This window comes from Bos grunniens, chromosome 19 (assembly GCF_055505025.1).
Source record: "Bos grunniens cultivar Pamir isolate PY7600 chromosome 19, Bosgru_T2T1.0, whole genome shotgun sequence".
NCBI lineage: Eukaryota > Metazoa > Chordata > Mammalia > Artiodactyla > Bovidae > Bos > Bos grunniens.
Genome location: NC_141183.1, coordinates 21,168,046 through 21,188,654, shown reverse-complemented (window position 1 = coordinate 21,188,654; position 20,609 = coordinate 21,168,046). Strand labels below are relative to the sequence as shown.

The 20,609-nt window shown below is 55.9% G+C and overlaps 2 protein-coding genes across 9 annotated transcripts; both read right to left on the bottom strand.

The window, feature by feature from the left end:
• Positions 1-146: 146 nt before the first annotated feature.
• On the bottom strand, positions 147-10,715 carry DHX58 (DExH-box helicase 58). 5 transcript variants are annotated; one of them, XR_015147600.1, is made up of 13 exons: positions 10,192-10,371; positions 9,776-9,977; positions 9,208-9,398; positions 8,025-8,141; positions 7,304-7,430; positions 6,961-7,152; positions 5,257-5,519; positions 4,217-4,366; positions 3,961-4,122; positions 2,325-2,515; positions 1,891-2,134; positions 1,026-1,122; positions 147-750 (listed from the first exon to the last, which is right to left on the bottom strand). XR_015147600.1 is itself a non-coding variant. In XM_086357673.1 (13 exons), the coding sequence occupies exons 2-13, from the start codon at positions 10,357-10,359 to the stop codon at positions 568-570; spliced, it is 2,043 nt and encodes a 680-aa protein (XP_086213799.1). In that variant the 5' UTR covers position 10,360; positions 10,568-10,715; the 3' UTR covers positions 147-567. The 5 variants fall into 5 exon arrangements, 3 of the variants coding, with proteins under 3 accessions (XP_086213799.1, XP_086213797.1, XP_086213798.1); XR_015147601.1 differs by having other exon boundaries at positions 2,426-2,515; XM_086357673.1 differs by lacking the exon at positions 1,891-2,134 and adding an exon at positions 10,568-10,715 and having other exon boundaries at positions 10,192-10,360.
• Positions 10,716-11,069: 354 nt separating this feature from the next.
• Positions 11,070-19,760, bottom strand: KAT2A (lysine acetyltransferase 2A). Of its 4 annotated transcripts, XR_015147599.1 has the most exons (19): positions 19,375-19,760; positions 19,111-19,234; positions 18,630-18,775; positions 18,440-18,529; positions 17,965-18,146; positions 17,682-17,873; positions 15,819-15,925; positions 15,511-15,621; positions 15,274-15,410; positions 14,982-15,190; positions 14,668-14,794; positions 13,562-13,639; positions 13,229-13,339; positions 12,787-12,930; positions 12,436-12,550; positions 12,315-12,351; positions 12,165-12,228; positions 11,946-12,030; positions 11,070-11,840 (listed from the first exon to the last, which is right to left on the bottom strand). XR_015147599.1 is itself a non-coding variant. In XM_086357668.1 (18 exons), exons 1-18 carry the CDS (start codon positions 19,711-19,713, stop codon positions 11,647-11,649), a joined length of 2,517 nt encoding a protein of 838 aa, XP_086213794.1. In that variant the 5' UTR covers positions 19,714-19,760; the 3' UTR covers positions 11,070-11,646. The 4 variants fall into 4 exon arrangements, 2 of the variants coding, with proteins under 2 accessions (XP_086213794.1, XP_086213795.1); XM_086357668.1 differs by lacking the exon at positions 13,562-13,639 and having other exon boundaries at positions 15,274-15,413; XM_086357669.1 differs by lacking the exon at positions 13,562-13,639.
• Between the last annotated feature and the right edge of the window lie 849 nt (positions 19,761-20,609).

The window sequence follows — 20,609 nt, the reverse complement described above, 5'->3', positions numbered from 1 at the left end:
AACAAGGAAGTTTTGAGAGTGACTGCAATGTTCATTACCTTGATTGTGGAAGAGTGTACATATGTTAAATTTATCAAATCATACACTACAAATATGTACAGCAATATCAATTATACCTCACACATCTGTTTTTCAAATACCACACATTTTCTACACACGTTTTCCACTTCTTTATTTTTAATTTATGGAGAATCTCAAAAAATAGAAGTGGCCTTGGCAGGGAAGGAATGTTGAAGGGGAACCGTGATGATGCCTAGTCAGGGTGGCCATTCTCCTGCCTCAGGTCTGCCCCACACCCCTCACCCAGTTCCATCCAGTGTATATGAAGGTGTGTATGTACATATGAGGGGATCTGGGATGAGCTGTGGCTCTCCGGCTGCTTCCTCAGTGTAGGAGTCAAGCCAGCCTGGGAGCCCGGGGTTCCTCTGTGGCTGGTTGGTCAGCCAGTAGTCAGGAATTGGTGACTCCTGTGGGAGGGGCTGGACCCAGGCTTTGCCCAGGAGATGGTGGCTGTTGTGGATTCTTCTGCCCCCTGCAGGTTGTACTGGGCATTGCAGGACAAGTCAGTCAGTCCAGAGAGAGGCCCGCCAGGCCCTCAGCATATTGCACATAGTCAAAGTCAGGCACAGTGAAGGGCACGCGGGACCACTTCTTGGCCCGGACTCGCCCTTGTGGTGTCTCCAGCAGCATACTCCCAACTTTGAGCACTGGCAGCTTCACTGACTTGTAGATTATCTGCAGACCCCAGGCCTGTGGGGAGAGGAGAGAGATGGCCAGGGCTGAGTCTCTGTCCTCAGCTTCTTTTCTCCAGCTGGGGTCCACGCATGCTGGGCCTGTGTCTCCCACCTCAGCCTGAGACACTGTGGTCTCCCTACCATAGTTGGGGAGCTCCCCAGATTGGGAGGTCCTGGGGCAGGGTGGTCTCCTCCCTCCCAGTAAGGGCACCTGATAGCAGAGACTGGGCCCCCTCTCTCAGACTGAGGACTTCTCAAGACTAGAGCGAGGGCCACGGCCCCAGCACTCACCTCCCCGCAGTTCCGGCAGCTAATGGCACCCCCGGGCCTCCAGTCCTTGAAACTTCTGTTGATGTCCACAGGCTGCTTTGAGATGTTGTAGTAGATCCTGGAAAGGAATGGGGGTGGCCACAGCCCTCACAGACCCCACTTCCCACCCCAACCCCAGGTCTCATGCCCTCCTGCCTGCAGAGCCTCCTCCTGGGCCTTGGGCCTTTCTGCCTGTCAAGAGGCACAGAGACTTCCCAGGGCTGGGAAACCCTGTCTTCCTTATGCTCTGCCTATGCTGCCTCCCTGGCATCCTCTTCTGCCCAAGTTCAGGCCTGGATGATTTTAACAGTCTCCCAACAGCTCTCCCTGACCCATCCTTCCATCCCATTCCACCCTTCTTCTCAACCCCATGTCATCCTGCCACCCACCATCAGAGTGATCCTCTAAAAATGTACATCTGACCCTGCCATGCCCTTGCTCAAAAATCCCTCCCAGACTCCTCACTGCCTACAGGACAAAGGCTAAACTTTCAGGTCCAACCTTCAAGGTCCTCCACGGGCCAGTCTGTGTTCCTCCAGAATCTCTTCCTTCACCACCTCTTCCACTTATGTCAATCACAATTACTCCCATTGCATCGCCCTAACCTCCACACACATTCCAACCCAGTGCCTTTTTCAAGGTAAGATGTAGTCGAAATGCTACCTCCTCAAGAAACTGTGATCTGTGGCCTGGCACACAGCAGGTGCCTAATAAATAATGAGTGGATGGAGGATAGGGGAAGGTCACCCTCTAAGGTAGAAGACAAGGGGATGGCTTGGGGACAATTAGCCCCCTTCATGTCTTCAAAGTTGGAGAAGGAAATGGCAACCCACTCCAGCGTTCTTGCCTGGAGAATGCCATGGATGGAGAAGCCTGGTAGGCTGCAGTCCATGGGGTCGCACAGAGTCGGACACGACTGAAGCGACTTAGCATAGCATAGCATTAGCATGTCTTCAAAGTAGGTAGGACCAAGGGGCCAGTTTGTGGCCTCTCAGCATTTGGCATCCTGAATTCCAGCTCTTGCTCGACCACACAGTGGCTGTAGGGACTCGGGCGAGTCACTTAGCTTCTCTGGGCCTCTGTTTCCTCACCTGTAAAATGGGGTAATAAGACCTGTCTAATCAGACTATTGTGAAAATGCGTACTTGGTAGTTGTTAAAATGCTCTTTAGCCTCCCAAACTCTCAAAGCACTGTCTGGATGGGAGGGATTCTTCATCCCCCATTATGCCCCTTCCTCTTTCCCCTCTTCCCATCCCGACCTCCCCTTCCACAATTCTCACGAGAAGTTGGGGTTCACATTGACGTGGTGGGTACCCTCCACCTTCCGTAGGTCACTCCCGTAGCCCACGGACACCATGCAGTTGATGCAGAGGAGCTGCACCTGCTCCGCCAGGAACTTGCGCTGCCGACTCTCTCGCTGGGCTGCCTGGACTGCCCGCTTGACCAACGCTGCCCGCTGCAGATCCCGGATCTGAGATGGGAGTGGACACTGGGCATGGCTGAGACCAGAGAGACCTGACCCCAGGAATGCTTTCAGGGGGCAAAGGGTTCCCAAAGACCTCAGATCATTAGCAGCCAGAAGGGACTTCTTCAACCATTCCTGGAGCTGTTAGAAGCAGCTCTGTGGCAAAAAATATGGGGGTGGGGACAACTATGGGAGGGAAGCAAGCTTTCTTGCTGAATATTTACCCCTACTTTGGAGGATTTTCTGCAAAGTGGCTTCACTTAATCTAACATGTGCTTAATCGCTCAGTTGTGTCCAACTCTTTGTGACCTCATGGACTGTAGCCCACCAGGGTCCTCTGTCCATGGGTATTCTCCAGGCAAGAATACTGGAGTGGGTTGCCATGCCCTCCTCCAGGGGATCTTCCCAACCCAGGAATTGAACCAGGGTCTCCTGTATTGCAGGCAATTCTTTACTAGCTGAGCTACCAGGGAATCTAACATGGGACATCATGAATAACTGCAGGGAGATCCAACCAGTCCATTCTGAAGGAGATCAGCCCTGGGATTTCTTTGGAAGGAATGATGCTAAAGCTGAAACTCCAGTACTTTGGCCACCTCATGTGAAGAGTTGACTCATTGGAAAAGACTCTGATGCTGGGAGGGATTGGGGGCAGGAGGAGAAGGGGACAAAAGAGGATGAGATGGCTGGATGGCATCACTGACTCGATGGACGTGAGTTTGAGTGAACTCCGGGAGTTGATGATGGACAGGGAGGCCTGGCGTGCTGCGATTCATGGGGTCGCAAAGAGTCGGACATGACTGAGCGACGGGACTGAACTGAACAGAATAAACGGGGACCATCCTGAACAAGCCTGGATATTGGTGATCCTACCTCAGGGGAACTCATTTCAGTCCTGGTTCTGGGCTTATTTTGTGGATGTGTCTATTTGTTTCCCCCTTTCTAGTTCCAGAAGGGAGTCCCCTGGTGACTCAGACAATAAAGAATCTGCCTGTAATGCAGGAGACCTGGGTCAGGAGGATCCCCTGGAGAAGGGAAAGGCTATCCACTCCAGTGTTCTTGCCTGGAGAACATCATGCACAGAGATGTCTGGCGGACTACAGTCGATAGGGTCACAAGAATCGGACACAACTGGGCAACTACACTCCCACGCTCCACTACACTGGTTCCAGAAGGGCTGTAAGGCGGCTCTCACAGATAGACGGAGTATTTGGTGATAAGGGTAAATTCAAAGCCCTGGATAAGGCCTGCTCCCAAGGCATTTTGGAGAACAGCCACTGCCTTCCCTGGCAGCCCTACCCCCAGCCTCCAGCCTCTACCTTTCCCAGGTGGGCCAGGTTAGCCCCCAGAGGAAGGGGGACCCAGGGAGTGTATGTGTGAGTAGTCAGAGACCTTCCAGGCAGAGCGCCCTCAGCCTCTTTCCCCTCAGGGTACTCAGGCTGCCCACAAACCTTGGCCTGGTACTTGGCCTGGTCCATCGCCTGCACAGCAGCCACTGCCCGTTTCATCAGCGTTTCCAGAGCCTCATTCGTCAGCTCCCGCTGCAGCTCCCGACTGCCTTGGGCTGCCACAAATGAGTATACGCTTTGGCTGGCCCGGGCCCGGCCCCTTGCCTGGGGAAAGAGAAAACAGAGGAACCTAAGTGGGGCTGGGGTCCCACACACAGCATCCTTTGAGGGCTGGTTGGGGGAGGGCTGCTTTGAGCACCTGGACCATGGAGATCTCATTGGTCAGGAGCCCATAGCGCACCACCACATTGCACTGGGGGATGTCCAGCCCCTCCTCTGCCACACTTGTGGCCACCAGGAGGTTCAGGGTACCAGTCCGGAACTTCTGGATTACTTCTTGCTGGTCCCGCTGGGATGGTGGGGTGGGGGAAGAGAAAGAAGATGGTAAATGATGTAGGTTCAGTCCAACCATCCTGCTAGCTCAGCCTCTCCTGGTTTGGCCCTTTTACTCACAACTTTGGTCCCTTTCCTGAGGAACTTTGAATTCCCACTTCGATCTTCAAGTACCCTCCAGGATCTTGCTCATCTTCCCAGGTAACCATCTAAACTCTGTCTCCCTTCAGTTCAGTCACTCAGTCATGTCCAACTCTTTGCCACCCCATGGACTGCAGCACGCCAGGCCTCCCTGTCCATCACCAACTCCCAGAGCTTGCTCAAACTCATGTCCATTGAGTCAGTGATGCCATCCAACCATCTCATTCTCTGTTGTCTCCCACCTTCTCCCACCTGCAGTCTTTCCCAGCATCAGTGTCTTTGCAAATGAGTCAGTTCTTCACATCAGGTGGCCACAGTATTGGAGTTTCAGCTTCAACATCAGTCCTTCCAATGAATATTCAGGACTGATTTCCTTTAGGATGGACCATCTCCCTTAGGAGTCCCCAAAGGTCCCTGCCCCTCTACTCTAGGAGCTCTCAGGACCTATTCTTTTCATGCAAGGGATCCCAGGCCCCTGACTCTCTGTTCTGAGGACATCACTCGCCTGTCCCCATAGATTCCCCAAGCCTCTGCATCTCTTCCCCCAGAGACCTCCAGACTTGGGGAACCTTCAGCACTAGGGAACTTAGGGTCTCTGTCTCTGCCCCAGCTCTCTGCCCTCCCCCTAGAGATAATCAGTCCCCCATTGCTCGGTGAAGACTCTGTCCCCTTCTTTTCTCCTCTAGGGAACTCCCCCACCCTCAGCTCCTCCCCTATGTGAACAAAGGATTCTGCACTGTAAGCCCCTAACCCAAGAGCCCACACCTGTGTCATCTGGATCATCTGAGTCTTCTGGCTGTTGTTCCCAGCCCCAGTCAACACCTGGGGCCGGATGTCCACTGTCTGCAGGCCTGGCTGCTGCTGGAGCCACAGCAGGAGGGAGTGAGCGCTCTGGCGGGTTCTGGTGAAGATGATGCCCCGGGGGCTGTCAGGGCTCCTGAACTGCTTCTGCAGGATCGCTTCCAGCACCTCCAGTTTCGGGTTCTCCGGGCCGCTAGTTGCCAGATGGGCCAGCTCATTCTTGTGGTCTGCCAGAAAAGCCCAAAACAGAGGCCTGGAGGTGGGCAAGGCATGGCTAGGGTGGGGGATTCATAGGGATAACATTACAGGAGTATGGGGTCGGGTGGGGAGGGGTGCCTGAGGATATATGAAAAAGTGAAAGTGAAGTCGCTTAGTTGTGTCCGACTCTTTGCGACCCCATGGACGGTAACCTACCAGGCTCCGCGGTCCATGGGATTTTCCAGGCAAGAATTCTGGAGTGGGCTGCCATTTCCTTCTCCAGGGGATCTTCCCAACCCAGGGATTGAACCCGGGTCTCCTGCATTGCAGACAGACGCTTTACTGTCTGAGCCACTAGGGAAGCCCTGAGGATATATGCTCCTGCCTAATTCCCCTGAACAGCACCAAAAGCACATTTAAGGATACCCTCTGCCTGCCCTGGTGGCTGCCCTGATGGCTCAGACAGTAAAGAATCTGCCTGCAATGCAGGCGACCCAGGTTCGATCCATGGGTCAGGAAGATCCCCTGAGGAAGGGAATGGCAACCTACTCCAGTATTCTTGCCTGGAGAATCCCATGGACAAAGGAGCCTGGCGGGCTACAGTCCATGGGGTTGCAAAGAGTTGGACACGACACTACAGAGCGACCACGCTCAGTAACCAATCTGGAGTCTCAGCAGAACCGGGGCTGGCCTCCAGCTCAGTTCTTTCCTTGTCACCCTGGCTTCTCTCTGCCTGCCCAGGCTTGAGGGCTGCCAGCCTTACATCAGGGGCTTACAGTGCAGAATCCTTTGTTCACATACCTCATCCAGCACCCCTCTTCAGCCCAGCTACCCAGATGCCCCTGGATCTTTTCATGCTAATCTTTGCTCCCTGGGATTGACTCAACCTCAGGTCTTTTCAGAAGGATCCTTGCCTTCCAGCTTGTGCTGAGGCCTCGTCTAGTCTTACATTTTGCCCTCTGACCACCTCACTTTCCCAGTTTAAAGGTACCACACATCCCAAACTTTCAAGGACAGTTCCCAATTAAATGGTTTTTTAAAAAAATATTTGTCATAAACATGAATTAGTTTTTACACCCACTCAAACCTTCACAAACGAGGGCATATTACCTTTTATCATATCCTCGACCTTGGCTTTGGGTTAGAAAATTAGGGCCCCGGTACCCTCATTAGCTTCCCTGGTGGCTCAAACGGTAAAGTGTCTGCCTGTACTGCGGGAGACCCAGCCAGGTTCGATTCCTGGGTTGGGAAGATCCGCTGGAGAAGGAAATGGCAATCCACTCCAGCACTCTTGCCTGGAAAATCCCATGGATGGAGGAGCCTGATAGGCTGCAGTCCATGGGGTCGCAAAGAGTCGGACACGACTGAGCAACTTCACTTTCACTTTCACCCTCATTAGCACTTCTCCCACCCATGGTGGGACCTGTGCCCTGACTGACCTCTGACCTCTAGTTCAGCTGCGAGCCTCACCATCAAACAGCGCCAGCAGCCAGCGCTCGGCATGCAGGATCTGGGTCTTAGTGGTGCGCTCCCTGTTGTAGAAATCCCGCAGCGTGTTGAGGGCATCCACCGCGCGGACCGTGTCGTGGATCAGCAGCGCGTCGTTGTACCGACGCAGATGAAGCGCGTACACCCGCTGCTCCAGGAGCCCAGCCTCAGCCGCTGCAGGAGGGTTGGGTGCATAGGATCTGAGTGGCCACGCCCCTCCAGGGTCAACGTCCGCCTAGACTCCACCCCCCGAAAGGCTCCGCCCAGGCTGGCCCCACCCCGGATCGCCCCACCTCCCAGCCCTCCCCTAGGGCGCCCCCCTCACCATCCTGGCTCAGTTCCACCACTTGCTGCTCATAGGTCTGCGTCCCGAAGTCCCGTCTCAACTTGGGCATCTCCAGGTGATCGTGGATTTGGTCCATGAGCTTCTTCAGCATGTCCCCAAAGGGGTCCTGGGCGAGAAGAGTGAGGGTATGAGGGGATTTCCAAACACACAGAGGGAATGGGCACCTAGTGGGGAAGCTGATCTCTGGGTGAAGCTGCATTGCTACTGCCGGCATATCAGAGCTGGAGAGGAGCCAGCCCCAGAGGGAGGCCGGCTGGAGTGTGGAGGAGTCCTGGTTGGAGGCAGGAGTCAGGGTCCTGCAGCCCGCTCCTGCTCTGTCTGTACCCCTGACCTCTGGCTTGAGCACAGTCATGTCTGTCTAGTCCTGTCCAGCCCCATCAGAGCAGACACCAGACAGTGTCTGCACTGCATGAGCGAGCTTGGAACAGCCTCAGGACAAAGCGCCTACCGGCTTTACAGTTTGCAGACTGTGCCCAGGGTGTTGAGAGATTCCCCCACGGTGGCATCTGAGTCTAAACAAACAGCAGGCTGAGGACATGGGCTGTATCTGCCCCATTTCATGGAAAGGAGAAATGGAGGTTGAGACAAAAGCAAATAACCTGGAACCATATAGCTGGTGAGGGTGGAGTCAGAGCTCAACCCCAGGTGCCCTAACTTGACACCAGACCCCACCCCTGGCCCCGGCCTTCCCTCCACGTACCTGGGTGCGCCTGTGGCAGAGGTCATACTGTTTGCAGGGCTGGTGGCTGTGCTCCTGCAGCTTGGGGGAATGGTCCTTGGGTGACATGATGCGCCATGTGTCCAGGTTGGCACAGAGCTGGGGCAACAGAGAGGGGTTCATTGGAATGGGCGGGGGGGGGGTTGTGGGGACAATGGGCAGAGCTTTGGGGCAGGGTGGGCTGAGGCAGGGCCATCAGGAATGGGGATTCATGTATTCAACCAATATCTTGTGGACTGCCATGGTGGTCCAGTGATTAAGAACGCACTAGCCAATGCAACGTACTTGGGTTCCATCCCTGGTCCGGGAAGACTCCACATGTCTCAGGGCAACTGAACCCTTGCACCACAACTACTCAGCCTGCGCTCTAGAGCCCAAGAGCCACAACTACTGAACCCACGAACCTAGAGCCTGTGCCCTGCAAAAAGAGAAGCCACTGCAATGAGAAGTCAGAATACCACACTAAGAGTTGCCCCCACTCTCTGCATCAGGAGGAAGCCTGTGCACAGCAAGGAAGACCCAATGCAGCCAAAAATAAATAAGTACATTTTAAAAACAAAACAACAACAAAAACAAATAGCTATTGCCCCTGCTGTACGCCCAGTGCTGTTCTAGTTCCTGGGGATATAGAGCATCTTACACTGGACTTGGGGAGACAGATGATAAACAAGTAAAGAGTAACAGAATGAGGGTATTTCAAGTCGTGTTAACTAGCTCTGAAAAAAATCAAATTGGTATGGAACAGTGCAGTGATGATCAGGGAAAACTCTGAAGAGGTGACATTTAAGCTGTTCCCTGAATGATGAGAAAGAACCGACAGGTGAAATCCAGGATAAAGACACTCAGGGCAGACGAAGTGGCAGATGCCAAAGGTCCTGAGATGAGGACACGCCTGACATGCTCACGATACAGAAAGAAGGTCAGAATAGTGGGAGTTGGGCGGGGGCGGCAGGGAGAAGAAGGTGCAGGAAATGAAGGTGGGAGGTAGGCAGGGTTCGATCATGAGGGACTTTATAAGCCAGAGTGGACTTGGGAGATTATTCTAAGCGTGAGGCTAGCACTTAGGTGGGGAAGGGGCCCCAACCCTCCCCGCCAGGGGCAGCCTGGGGAGAGCTGATGGGCATGGTTTAGGGCAGGGTGGATGGGTCACAGGGGCCAAGCTGACCTGCAGGACGTGGTCAATGGCCCCCTCGAGCGTGGAGGCACCGCCAGTGCCTGGGGAGGCGGTGAGACCCAGCACCTGCGGCAGCGGCCGGGTCCTCTGGAGTTTAAGCTCCAGGTATTGGCTCAGGATGATGTTGTAGACGGTGTCTTTGTGCGTGTGGTGACACTCATCCACCACCAGCAGCGAGAAGGCTGGGGGCGCACAAGGGAAGGTTATGACCTGAGTTTGCACAGCCCTTCTTCCCATAAACTTTGTTTCACGCAGTCCTCACAGCTCATCTGAGAATCCCTCCCCCCTCCACAGCCTGCACCTGGACCCAAGAGAACGGGCCAGGTGGGGACAATTTACCTCCATCTTACAGATTAGTAAACTAAGGCTCAGCTGGGGCGAGCGACCTGCCCGGGATCCTGCACTCTAGCTAGATCTGTTTCTACTGGGGTGTATGCTGGGGTTTGATGAATGGGGAATTCCTCATTCTATAAAGTGTTCCTTTACTACAATAGGAGCCCTGGGGTTCCCGAGGCAGGGTGCCTCGGGCGCACCCTCTCCCCCTGCCCACAGCGCTCACCATTGAGCTCCACATGCTCCTCCTCTTCCGGGCTGGCCAGTGCCTTCTGCAGCAGCTCAGCCGTGCAGATGAGCAGGTCGTGCCTCCGGGCCACGTGGCCAAAGCCAGCTCGTGGCCCCATGTCCCCGCTCAGGGTTGTGATGGTCCAGCGTCTTTCCAGCATGCGGCTGAACTCCTCACAATGCTGGGTCACCAGGTGCACCTGGGGGTGGAGAGTGAGACGGGAGAGGAAGCTAGATGAGGGTCTGGGGGATGGGGGTGGAGCCAGGTGAACCCCTCGGCACATAGCTGGCTTCTGGAGTGGGTGAAGAGACAGGGAAACTGAGATAGTCACAGCCACTTTGGAGTTCTGGAGGCTCCTGAGAGGTTACCTGAGGAATTGAGAAACCACAGTGTGGGGAGGGCAGGACACTCACCCTGTTGACCAATACAACCACCTTGGCTCCGTCCACGGTCTCTAAATGCCTCCTGGCCACATAAGCAGCTGCCCTGGTCTTCCCAGAGCCCGTGGGCAGCCATATGATGATATTCTTCCCCTCCAGGGCGGGCATGATCACCTCCCACTGGTAGGGTCGCAGCTCCATTCTGGAAATGGCAGGGAGCTCAGACCCGAAGATCCTTTTGGCTCCCTCCCAGGCCCAGCCCCTGTCAGAGCCACTCCCCCTTCCTGGCTAGCTCCATCTGGTTTGGGGAGCTCCTAGTGCAGGGCGGGGGGGCGGGGGGGTGAGGTGGGGTGGGTGGGAACTCCTTCCCACTTGAGGGAGAAGGGGGCAGGGCAACGTTGGGACCTACCCGGAACCTGAGCTGGGTAGGAGCAAACCAAGCCAGCCCCGGCTATGCTGACAGGGTCTGTCTCGGCTGCAGCTTTGCCCGCTCAGCCCAAATGCTGCTGGGCTCTGCAGAGAAGGAAATGGAAACTGAAACTGAGGGGAGGAGCCAGCCCAGCAAAGATCAACCTAGGAATCTCCCTGCCACGCCCTTCAGAAAAATAAATCCTGTGCTTCTGGGGGCCGGGGGTTGGGGGGTGGTGCGGGGTGAGGGTGGGCAGTGAGGGGAAGAGAAATGCTGCTGACCACATGGGACAGCAGCCTGGGTCCTGCTCAGCCCCTCCCCCAGAAGCAGCCAGCAGGGAGAAGTCGGGGGTGCAGCCTGGCGGGTCCCATCGCCACTGGGGGTGCAGGACAGGAATGGGACGGGCCTGAGGCTTGCTGGGAAGGCCAGCCCCAGCTTGCAGGGGATACTGGCGGAACAGGGTCAGCAGGGGATTTTACTGAGGAAACCATCACACAAGACAAAACAAAACCAAAACTTTATTGTTCCCTCGAAGGGATTAATGCCAGGAAATGAATGGTCCCCATGCCCCCTACCCCTAGGGGACAAACAGAACAGTGCAGGGTGAGGCATGGCCGCTTCAGTCCAGCTTGAGCTCCCAAGCCCTGATGCCCCCTCACTCAAGCTAAAATTGGGGATCCTGCCCTTGAGGAACCAGTGATCTAAGCAAGGCCCAGGACTCCAAAGCTGTATCGCTTGTGGGGAGTGTGTGTATGTGTGTGTGGGGACGGGGGATCAGATCAGGACGGGGAGGGGGGGCCACCAGGGCGGGGCAGCGTTTATCCTCTGGCCACCAGCCATGCTTAGAGGCTCCCAGACCAGGGAGACCCATTCCCAAGCTCAGACATGATGAAGGGTGGGACAGAGCTGCAGCCTTGGGGATGCCTCAGGGCCCAGAAAGGGCTGCAGGATCAGGGGCTGGAGGGCCCCAGGCTGGAGTGTCTCAGACAGAGGGGGACCTGGGCACAGGGGCACCCCAGGGATGAGATCAGAACTGGAGGGGGAGACATTCCACGTTGAGGCTGAGGTCCAAGGCTGGACTACTTGTCAATGAGCCCGCCCTCCTTGAGCTTGAAGTAGAAGAACTTCTCCAGGGCGCTGGCGCACCGGCAGTACTCGCTGTCCGGGGGGTTGTACTCGCGGCAGTTGGCGATGACCCGCTGCAGGTCGGCCACAAAGAGCTTCCGGGTCACATAGTAGCGGCTGCGCAGCCTCTCTGTCATGGTCTTCAGGTCTAGGCAGCAAGAGAGAAGGGCACGCCTTTGAGAGGCTGCCTGGCCATGGAGGGCCGGAGCTGGGGCACGCGTGGGAGGAAGGGATTGGAAGGAAGGGTCCTCACCGATGGGGAAGCGGATAACCTCATAGTAGTCTGGGGCCTCCGACTTCTTCACGGGCTCCATGAAAGGCCAGGCACTGGGGTGGGACTACAGAGGACAGTCAGACTGGGGCCAGATCCACTGTGCCCCTGCCCGACTCAGGACTGCCACCCCCTCACCCTTGGTCAGAAAGCCACAGCCTTTGGCACAGGGACCCCTAGAAGAGAGCCTGGTCTCCCCACCTTGATCTGGGCCAGCAGGTTTTTGAGGGTTGTGTAGAGCTGGTCAGGGTCCTTCAACTCCTTCCTGGAGCGAGAGAGGCCGAGTCTGAGGCTGCTGGGCCCTCTGCCGCCCTTGCCCCACACTGTCCGCTCCCTCCACACAACACTCACCCTTTTTCCTTCCCCAGTGGCTTCCAGCCTGTTTCTCCTGCAAAATGGGAGAACACCCCTAAGAATGCCTATCCACACCCCGAACAGCACGCCCCCTCCCGTGCCAAGACCCCCTGCTCACGAATGCCAGGGACGCTCTCCACAGGGATCTGGCGCACACCCTCCTTGAAGCAGCTGAGCCCGGGGTAGACCTTTCGGATCTGGGCCTGTTTGCGCTCAATCAGCTTCTTGATGATCTGAGGGAAGGAAGGGTCTGAGAGGCCAACCCGGCTCCAGCAACCAGCCTCTCTGGCCACAGGCAGGGAGGGCTCCCCCACTTGCCCCTCGAGGCAGTGCAAGAGCCAAGACACTGGCCAGCCCCACTTCACGTGTGCACGAGCAGGTATATATGCATCTCTATACCCACAGACGTGTTTACTCAGGTGCACGTTCACGGAGAGTCCCATGGAGACACGCATGTGAGCACACGCACCTCCTTCTGCTTCTTGATGATGTGGGACAGTTCCGTGTAGGGGATTCGAGGGTTCAGCTCACACTCCATCAGTGTTGCACCCTCGTAGTCCTTGATATAGCCCAAGTAGCGGCTCTTGGGCACCTTGATGTCCTTGGAGAAGCCCTAGGGAGCGGAGAGTTACTACCAACCCATCAGCAAGGCTCTTCCAGCTTGAATCTGTCCCTGGAACGTTTCCAGGCCGGCGGCCCCTCCTGACACCCCCCCGCCCACTGTGCCCCGCCCCAAGAACTTCCCAGCTCTCCCAGCTGCCTCTTCTTCCCTGGGGCAGCAGCAGGAGGGAGAAAGACAGGCATGAAGGACTTCCCCACAGGTGCTGGATGGAACAGGGGACTGAAGTCCACCCACACCGGGGGCGAGACAGAATGACCCCTGACCCCAGGCAGAGTGAGGTGAGGGTCACCTGCTTCTTGAAGTAGCCGATGGCGTACTCGTCGGCGTAGGTGAGGAAGTAGAGAATGTTGTGCTTGATGTGATACTCCTTCAGGTGGTTCATCAGGTGAGTGCCATAGCCCTGCAGGGGAGGGGGGCAGAGCTCATCAGACGGGAGGAGGCAGGCCTAGACTAGAAAGGTCTCAGGAGGGTGGGGAGAGGAGGGCAGGGACAGGAGGGAGCCGACTGGAAAGGGGGTGGCGACAGCCAGGGGATCCAAGTCAGGTAGGAGGAAAGGCGGCCGGCAGAGGAAGGGGAGCTTATGGGGAGAAAAGCGAAGGATGCTGGGTTTCTAAGCGCTTACTCCAGGCCAGGTGCGATGCTTGGTTCTTTACAGAGCAATCCTCAAGTTAACCCATGAAACAGCTATCATTACCTCCATCTTACAGAAGAAAAAACTGAAACTCAGCTATGTCAGGAAATATGTCCAGGTCAGGTGACCAGCCATGGCAGGGAGAGCCTGGATCTAAACCCAACCAGGAAGCTGTGGTCCACAGGCCCCTAGTTCCCAGTCCCTGGGCCTCAGAATTGGAGGAAAGAGGAGAGGGGATCACAAAGGCCCCCCTCATCATGACATCTGAACCCCAAAGAGACACCCTGTCTTCCACAAATGTTAGGACCAGAGGCACCACGCAGATCTGGGTTATGGAAAATGGGAGAATCATGGAATCCTCTGGTGGTCCAGTGGTTAGGATACCTTGCTTTCACTGCCAAGGGTGTGGGTTTGATTCTAGTTGGGGAACTAAGACCTGGCAAGCCTCACAGTGCAACCAGAACATAAAAATAAAAAATAAAGTAGCCACACCATTTTAAAAAATAGATAAGACAAACCGGGGACGCTACTAGTCGGCCTGTTGTGACAGGACAGAAGACAGGACAACCACCCAGAGCGGGACTGTTGTAAAAATTAGCAACTCTCCAATGCATGTACGTGTTCTTGTGATGAAGGAAACACAGATCCATTTAAAACTGTTACTATAAATCTGAAGAGTTTTCATCACAAAGAAAAAAGCATTTTTTCTCTGCTCTTTGCATTTTGTACCTATATAAGATGATAGATGTTCACTGTGGTTGTTTCATGATGTATATAAGTCAAAGCATCAGGCTGTACACCCTAAACTTACACAGTCCTACACGTCAGTTACATCTCAATAAAACTAGCAGAAGACAAGTGTTACTGATTCTTGGGCCCCCTGTGTTGACAGGTGTTTCTTAATTCAGTTATCAAATTACAACTGCCACCTTGTGGGCATGTGAGGAAGTGTCGGGCCCTTAAAAGAAGGCTTGAGGGCAGTTGTGTCACTATTGTGCTGCTCTGACCTTGTCCAGACTCAGAAGCAGGGGGTGGGATGCAGCTGGGACCGGGAGCTCCCTGACCTCCACCCACACTGGGGGCGAGCATAGACTCACCTTGACCTGCTCATTGGAGGTTACAGCGCAGAAGACAATCTCTGTGAAGCCCTGGGTGGGAAACATGCGGAAGCAAATCCCACCAATGACCCGCCCATCCTTGATCAAGGCCAGAGTCTTGTGCTTCCTGAGGGGAGAGAGCTCAGGTCACAGGCCTTACCCGTCCCCCGAATGTTCCCCAGGAACCCACCACCCCAGAGGCCAGAGCTGCACACAATGCTGGGAACTAAGGAGCAAGAATTCCCCAGGGATGGAGGAAGAGGCCTAGGGAGCAGTGGGGGGTGGCTTGGGGTCGGGCTCTCCCAGGGACCTACGGGTCGAAGACGAGGCGGGCAATGTACTCCTTGGGCATTCGCGGCAGCTGGTGGGAGAAGACATTCTGTAGCCCCACCAGCCACAGCAACACCCGCCGGTTGGCCTTGGGTGTGAGCGAGTTGCCGATGACATGGAATTCGATGATGCCTCGGCGCTCTTCCAGGCGAGCAGTCTCGTCCCGGGCGGCGTTGGCCGACAGCAGGCTCGTCTGGGCACCAGAGCAGGGGGTGGTGAGCCAGGGTCTCGGGGGGTGAGCCCCCACCCAATGGGTTGGTAGGCTGGGCTGCCCACCTCGGGCCCTAGCATGGCAGCAGGATCGGTGATGGTGAGCATGACCTCGTTAACCAGCTCCATGGGGATGTCACCCATCACACGAAGCCGCTTGGCATCCTCCAGGGTCAGGTTCTCTGGGAGCTTCCTCTTCTCGCCTGCTGAGGGGGTTGGCAAGGTCTCCCAGGCACAGCAAGAGAGGCCGGGTCAGGGGGGTTGGGGGAGACAAGGGGTGGAGGTCAGGGGTCAAGTACCCACCTGGCATGGGCTCAGCACCTCCAGAATCCAGGCTCAAGGAGCTGTTGCTGCTCCCACCCATGGTGGGGCTGAAGATGGGGGCGCTGGGAACAACTGCAGCGCTGACCGTAGCTGAGAGAGTGAAAGATGCAAACAACCGGGATGGAGCTCAAAGGTAGGGTGTGTCCCGCAAAGACAGCCTGGCTCTCCCACTCCTGTCAAGCCCTCCTGCACTTCCCCCCTGCTACCAGTCGCAGCCCCTCCTCCCCCAGAGGCGTAGAGCTCAGCCAGGAAGGCCAAGCAGACAGCCTGCTGTGTGCAGCACGTACCTGGCCGGGGTACCAGTTGTGTTCCCTCTGAGGGCGGCATGGTGAAGCCCGACTCCCAGATTGGAGAGTTTGCCCCATAGATTTCCTCCTCCAGCATGGACAGGAATCTGTGGGGAAGGTACAATCTGTCCCACAACTCTGTCCTCCGACCGAGGGAGCAGCCTGGGCCAGACACAGGGACTGGAGGCTGCCCTCAGGGACCTGGGAGACAAAGATGACCTCGGTGCTCTGGGAGCCCCTCGTTGAAGATAGGAGGACAGGATGATTCAGAAGAGACCAGAGGCCCAGGATGCCATGGTGAGGAGTACAGGGGGACAAGGTCTGAAATGATCCATCTTGTGCTGCGCACCAGGCAGGGCACCCAGTCACGCTGGGCCTCAGTATCAAAATGGGATTCTACCCTCTCCTGCTACCTCTTACTCCCACCTGGTGGCTGGAGGAGCATAGGAGGGTCTGGATCAGTCAGGAGAGGCTTTCTGAACAGGAGAGAGAGAGAAAGAGAGAGAGAGAGAGAGTGTGTGTGTGTGTGGAGTAGGGTGTGGGGGGGTGTGTGTGGTGTGGGGTGTATGTGGGGTGTGTATGTGTGGGGTGGGTGTGTGGGGTGTATGTGGGGTGTGTGGGGGGGGTGTATATGTGTGGGGTGTGGGTGTGTGGGTGTGTGTGTGTGTATGGGTGGGGTGTGTGTGGTGTGGTGTGTATGTGGGGTGTATATGTGTGTGTGGGGTGTGTGTGTGTGTGTGGTGTATGTGGGGTGTATATGTGTGGGGTGTGTGTGTATAGGTGGGGATGTGGGGTGTGTGTGGGATGTGTGTGTGGGGTGTGTATGTGGGGTGTGTGTGTATGTGGGGGGTGTGTGTGTATGTGGTGTGGTGTGGTGTGTGTGTGTGGTGTGTGGTGTGTGTGTGATGTGGGGTGTGTGTGTGGTGTGGTGTGGTATGTGTGCGTGGGTATGTGTGTGGTGTGGTGCGTATGTGTGGTGTGTATGTGGGGTATATATGTGTGGGGTGAGTGTGTGTGTGTGTGTGTGTGTGGTGTGCAGTGTGTATGTGAGGGGTGGGTATGTGGGTGTGGTATGGTGTGTGTGTGGGGGGTATATGTGGGTATGGTATGTGTGGGGGGTGTGTGTGGTGTGGTGTGTGTGTGGGGTGGGTGTGTGTGTGGGGGGTGGTGTGTATGTGTGTGATGTGGTGTGTGTGTGTATGTGGGTTGTGTGTGTGTGTGTGTTGCTCCGTTGAGTCCGACTCTGTGCAACCCCATACACTGTAGCCTGCCAGGCTCCTCTGTCCATGGAATTTTCCAGGCAGGAATACTGGAGTGGGTTGCCATGCCCAGGGAATCTTCCTGACCCAGGGATCGAAACCCATCTCTTGTATCTCCTGCACTGGCAGGTGGATTCTTTACCACTGCACCACGTGGAAATCTGTGGATACCTGTGAACCATGTTTAAAATGAAAAGACGGTGTGGCAAAACAGAGAAAAATCTTAACACAAAGGACTAGAACAGAGGTGGAAATTGGTTTCTCTTCAAGTGTAAGCTGTGGTTTCTTGGAATGCTGTGGTGAGACGGATTCTGAAATGTGTCCATGCCCCACGGGAAACAGGTAGTCATGCCTACCAGGTGGGTGGGCAGGGGCAGGACCAGCACTCGGGCAGTATACCTGCCATCCCCACACCAGTATACAAACAGGCAAAGATAGTGAATTACACTTGGGCCTTGGGCAAGCAGCCCAGGTAGAGGTCCAGATCCCAGAAGGTTCATGGAGGGAGAAGAAGGACCAATCCAGGAAGCCCCCCTGGAAAAAGGGGACAACAGGGAGGATGTGAGCATGGTGCAAGGTCCTGATGAGCCAGAACGAGCCTTACTTGGGGAAGTGGGTGAGGATGAGGGTCCTCTTCTCGGGCACCAGCTTGTCCTTCTCTACTCGGAACTTCTCTAGCAGCTGTCGCCGGGTAACCGTGAAGATGGAGCGGAGAAGGCTGCGCCCAAAGACGTGAGTGGTCTCATACCGGGGGAGGCTATCGCAGCTCTGGGGCACGTGGCAGTAGCAGAGCCATCTGCAAGAGCAGGAGGTGGTAAGGGAGAGCAGAAAGCAATCTCAGGCTGCGCCTACAAGCCTCCCCCCATGCTATCCCTGGCTGGACCTACCTGGTGTAATTGACCTTGTAGGTAGCCACATCCTCGGCCTGAGACCTCTGCCGAAATTGGGCAGGTGTCTCAAGCTTCCAGTAGTTAAGGCAGAGCAGGAACATCTTTGAGAGCTCGAACATTGTCTGCCGCTCCCGGGGAGCCAGGTGACTAAACTTGTACTGCACAAAGTTTAGCACACCCTGGGGGGGAGGGGAAGGGAAAAAAATAGGAGGAGGTGTGAGCAGCTAGCATGGCCTTCTTATCCAAAAGTAAGGTGCTTCCTGAGGGCAGGCTCTCTGGGGCTTTCGCTCTGGAGCTGTCAGGAGAGATTATACTCCCTCCCACCTCCATACCCACCCTGAGGTTAGCACAAAGCATCCTCCTTTCTCCGAACCTCTCCCCTGCTCTCAGGGCAGGAGATGGGTGGCAGATAACACAGGCTCCCCGCTCCTCCAAGATGCCCTCAATCCTCTTACCACCTTCCTTATCCCACCTGCTCAATATTAGGCTTCTCAAACGGGGGGCTGCCCAGGGATCCCTCCACCACAGGCCGGGTCATCTGCAGGATGCATTTCCGCAGGAGCTGCAGGAAGAGGGAGGGGTAGAGATCAGTGGAGCACAGAGCCGCAGACCTTCCCAGCCTCCATCTCGCCCACTCACACTCTCATTTGAAGGGAGCTCACCTTGAAGAGGTAGAAATAGACCTGCTTGGTGTCCGTGTCCTCCTCCTTGTGAACAGACATGAACAGATTCTCCACGTCCACCACCATCCCCAGGAGCCGGTTAATCTCATCCTCCGACACGTTCTCCAGGTGGGACACGTGGTCAGCTGTAAGAATAAGTGGTAGTTGGGAAAAACTGACAGAAAAAAATCAACAGGACTTCCCCCTCCTCATTATTGCCAGCCAAGACACATCCTCAGTCCCTCTGACCAGTGTGACTGGGCAATGAGACTGACTGCTCCTATGTCAGCCCTGGGGGGCCTCTTGTCTCTTGTGGTGGCAGGTTTCCTTTCTGCTTCCTTGGGGCATACACACTCCCGGCCCAATTCCTCCTTAGGAGGCATCTTCTGTCTTTCAGAGATGAAACTGTGTGGTCCTGTCCAAGCAGGACGCAGCACCTCCAGCTTCCCAACCCCAGTTCCACGGGTACTATCTGCCTTACCCAAAGGGTGCTCACAGCTGCGGCACAGCTCGCTCAGGTTCGCCGCTGGCTGCTGCAGGTCCATGCGGGGTGCAGTGGGGGGCTTGGGGTTTTTCCAGCCATTACACTTGCAGGTTTCATTGGCCTGGAAGCAGAAATATCAGTCAATAAGCGTGTAAGCCGGGGAAGCGTAGCCGCTCCCCAGTCACAGCTTTGCCTCCATTCCCACCCAAGCCCTAGGATGCCCCAAGCCCCGCCCCCTATTACCCCAGGCCCCGCCCCTACCTTGCAAGCCGAGAAGACCCCTAGCTTCTCTAGCTTCTTGGCGCGCGGCAGCCCCCGGACTTGCGCTTTCCTTTGGCTGGCGCGCTGCTGCTGGCTCAGGCCAGGTCGAGCCGGATCACCCCCGCTCCCGGTACCCCCACTTCCTACCCCGGGCCCCCCAGTCCCTGTGCTCCCGGCTGGGGCTGTAGCTGGGGCAGGGGCTGGTGCCGGAGTGGGAGCGGGAGTCGGGGCCGAAGCTGGGCTGAGGGTAGGAGTCGGAGTTGGGGTAGGGGCTGGGGACTGAAGCGGACGGGGCTGCGCGGCAGGGGCCGGGGTAGAGGCCTGGGAAGGTTCCGCCATGGCCTCCCCCGAAGCGGAGCGCGGCGCAGCGCGGCGCTCCCAGCCCTAGGGCCGCATGGGCAACCGGCATTCAATGCGCAGGCGTCGCTGCCCCAGAGCATGATGGGAGTTGTAGTCTTTCACGGTTACTTTAGTCGCCTCCAGGTTCCAGACTTTTCTGTCCTGTCCCTCAATCCCGGACAGCCAAATGAGGCTCTAGCCAGCACCCCAGATTGACTCCTCCTCACTTGTAATCCTTTTAGAAGGCTTCCGAGGTAGTCAAGATTGCTGCCTTTTGAGGACAAGGAGAAGCACCCGAGAAAACAGGCTTCTATTTGGGGAATCACATCCCTAGCCATAAAGATGGAAATGCAGGCCTGGGGCCAGGAGTGTAGTGGTTTCATGCCCACCTCCCTCCTCCCCTCACTCTGCCCCTATCCCACACGTTTCTGGACACAGAATTGCAGCTAGGGTGATTGAATAGCAACAGTTCTATTTCTTGATCTGTTAAGTGGTTACATGGTTGTGCTTTGTGCACTTTTCTCTGTGTTAACTTATACTTCAACAAAAAAAGGTTTATTATAAAAGCACTGAGCGTCAGAGTAATGGCCAGGGTCAGGAAAAAGGCTCCTGAGGCGGGGATGAGGGACTATGGGACCTGCTATCCACCCACACAGTGGGCACCTCCCATTCAGGGCCCACGTCTTCATCTTTGTGGTTCCAGAGCCCAGCTCTGATCCTGCCGCGATAGGCCGAGGGTAGGATGAATGAAGAAAACCAGGAAGACGCGTTCATCTCCTAGTACCCATGTGTTGCAGGTTCGTATGTGGTCAGAGAACTGTAGGATATTACAAGAACCAACGACCCCATGGTCATATTGATGGCTCTGTTTGAGGGCAGTCCTCCTTGCCCCAAGG

What these genes read in the sequence shown, in the direction of transcription:
- DHX58 (XM_086357673.1), bottom strand. Translation starts at nt 10,359, where the DNA reads ATGGAGCTGCGACCCTACCAGTGGGAGGTGATCATGCCCGCCCTGGAG. An exon ending in GGTGGAACTGAGCCAGGATG is followed by an intron (nt 7,153 to 7,303) that starts GTGAGGGGGGCG and finishes ACCCTCCTGCAG; the next exon opens with CGGCTGAGGCTGGGCTCCTG. An exon ending in GCTGCTGGCGCTGTTTGATG is followed by an intron (nt 5,520 to 6,960) that starts GTGAGGCTCGCA and finishes CTTTTCTGGCAG; the next exon opens with ACCACAAGAATGAGCTGGCC.
- KAT2A (XM_086357668.1), bottom strand. Translation starts at nt 19,713, where the DNA reads ATGGCGGAACCTTCCCAGGCCTCTACCCCGGCCCCTGCCGCGCAGCCC. An exon ending in AGAAGCCTAATATTGAGCAG is followed by an intron (nt 18,147 to 18,439) that starts GTGGGATAAGGA and finishes CCTCCCCCCCAG; the next exon opens with GGTGTGCTAAACTTTGTGCA. An exon ending in ACAACTGGTACCCCGGCCAG is followed by an intron (nt 15,622 to 15,818) that starts GTACGTGCTGCA and finishes TCACTCTCTCAG; the next exon opens with CTACGGTCAGCGCTGCAGTT.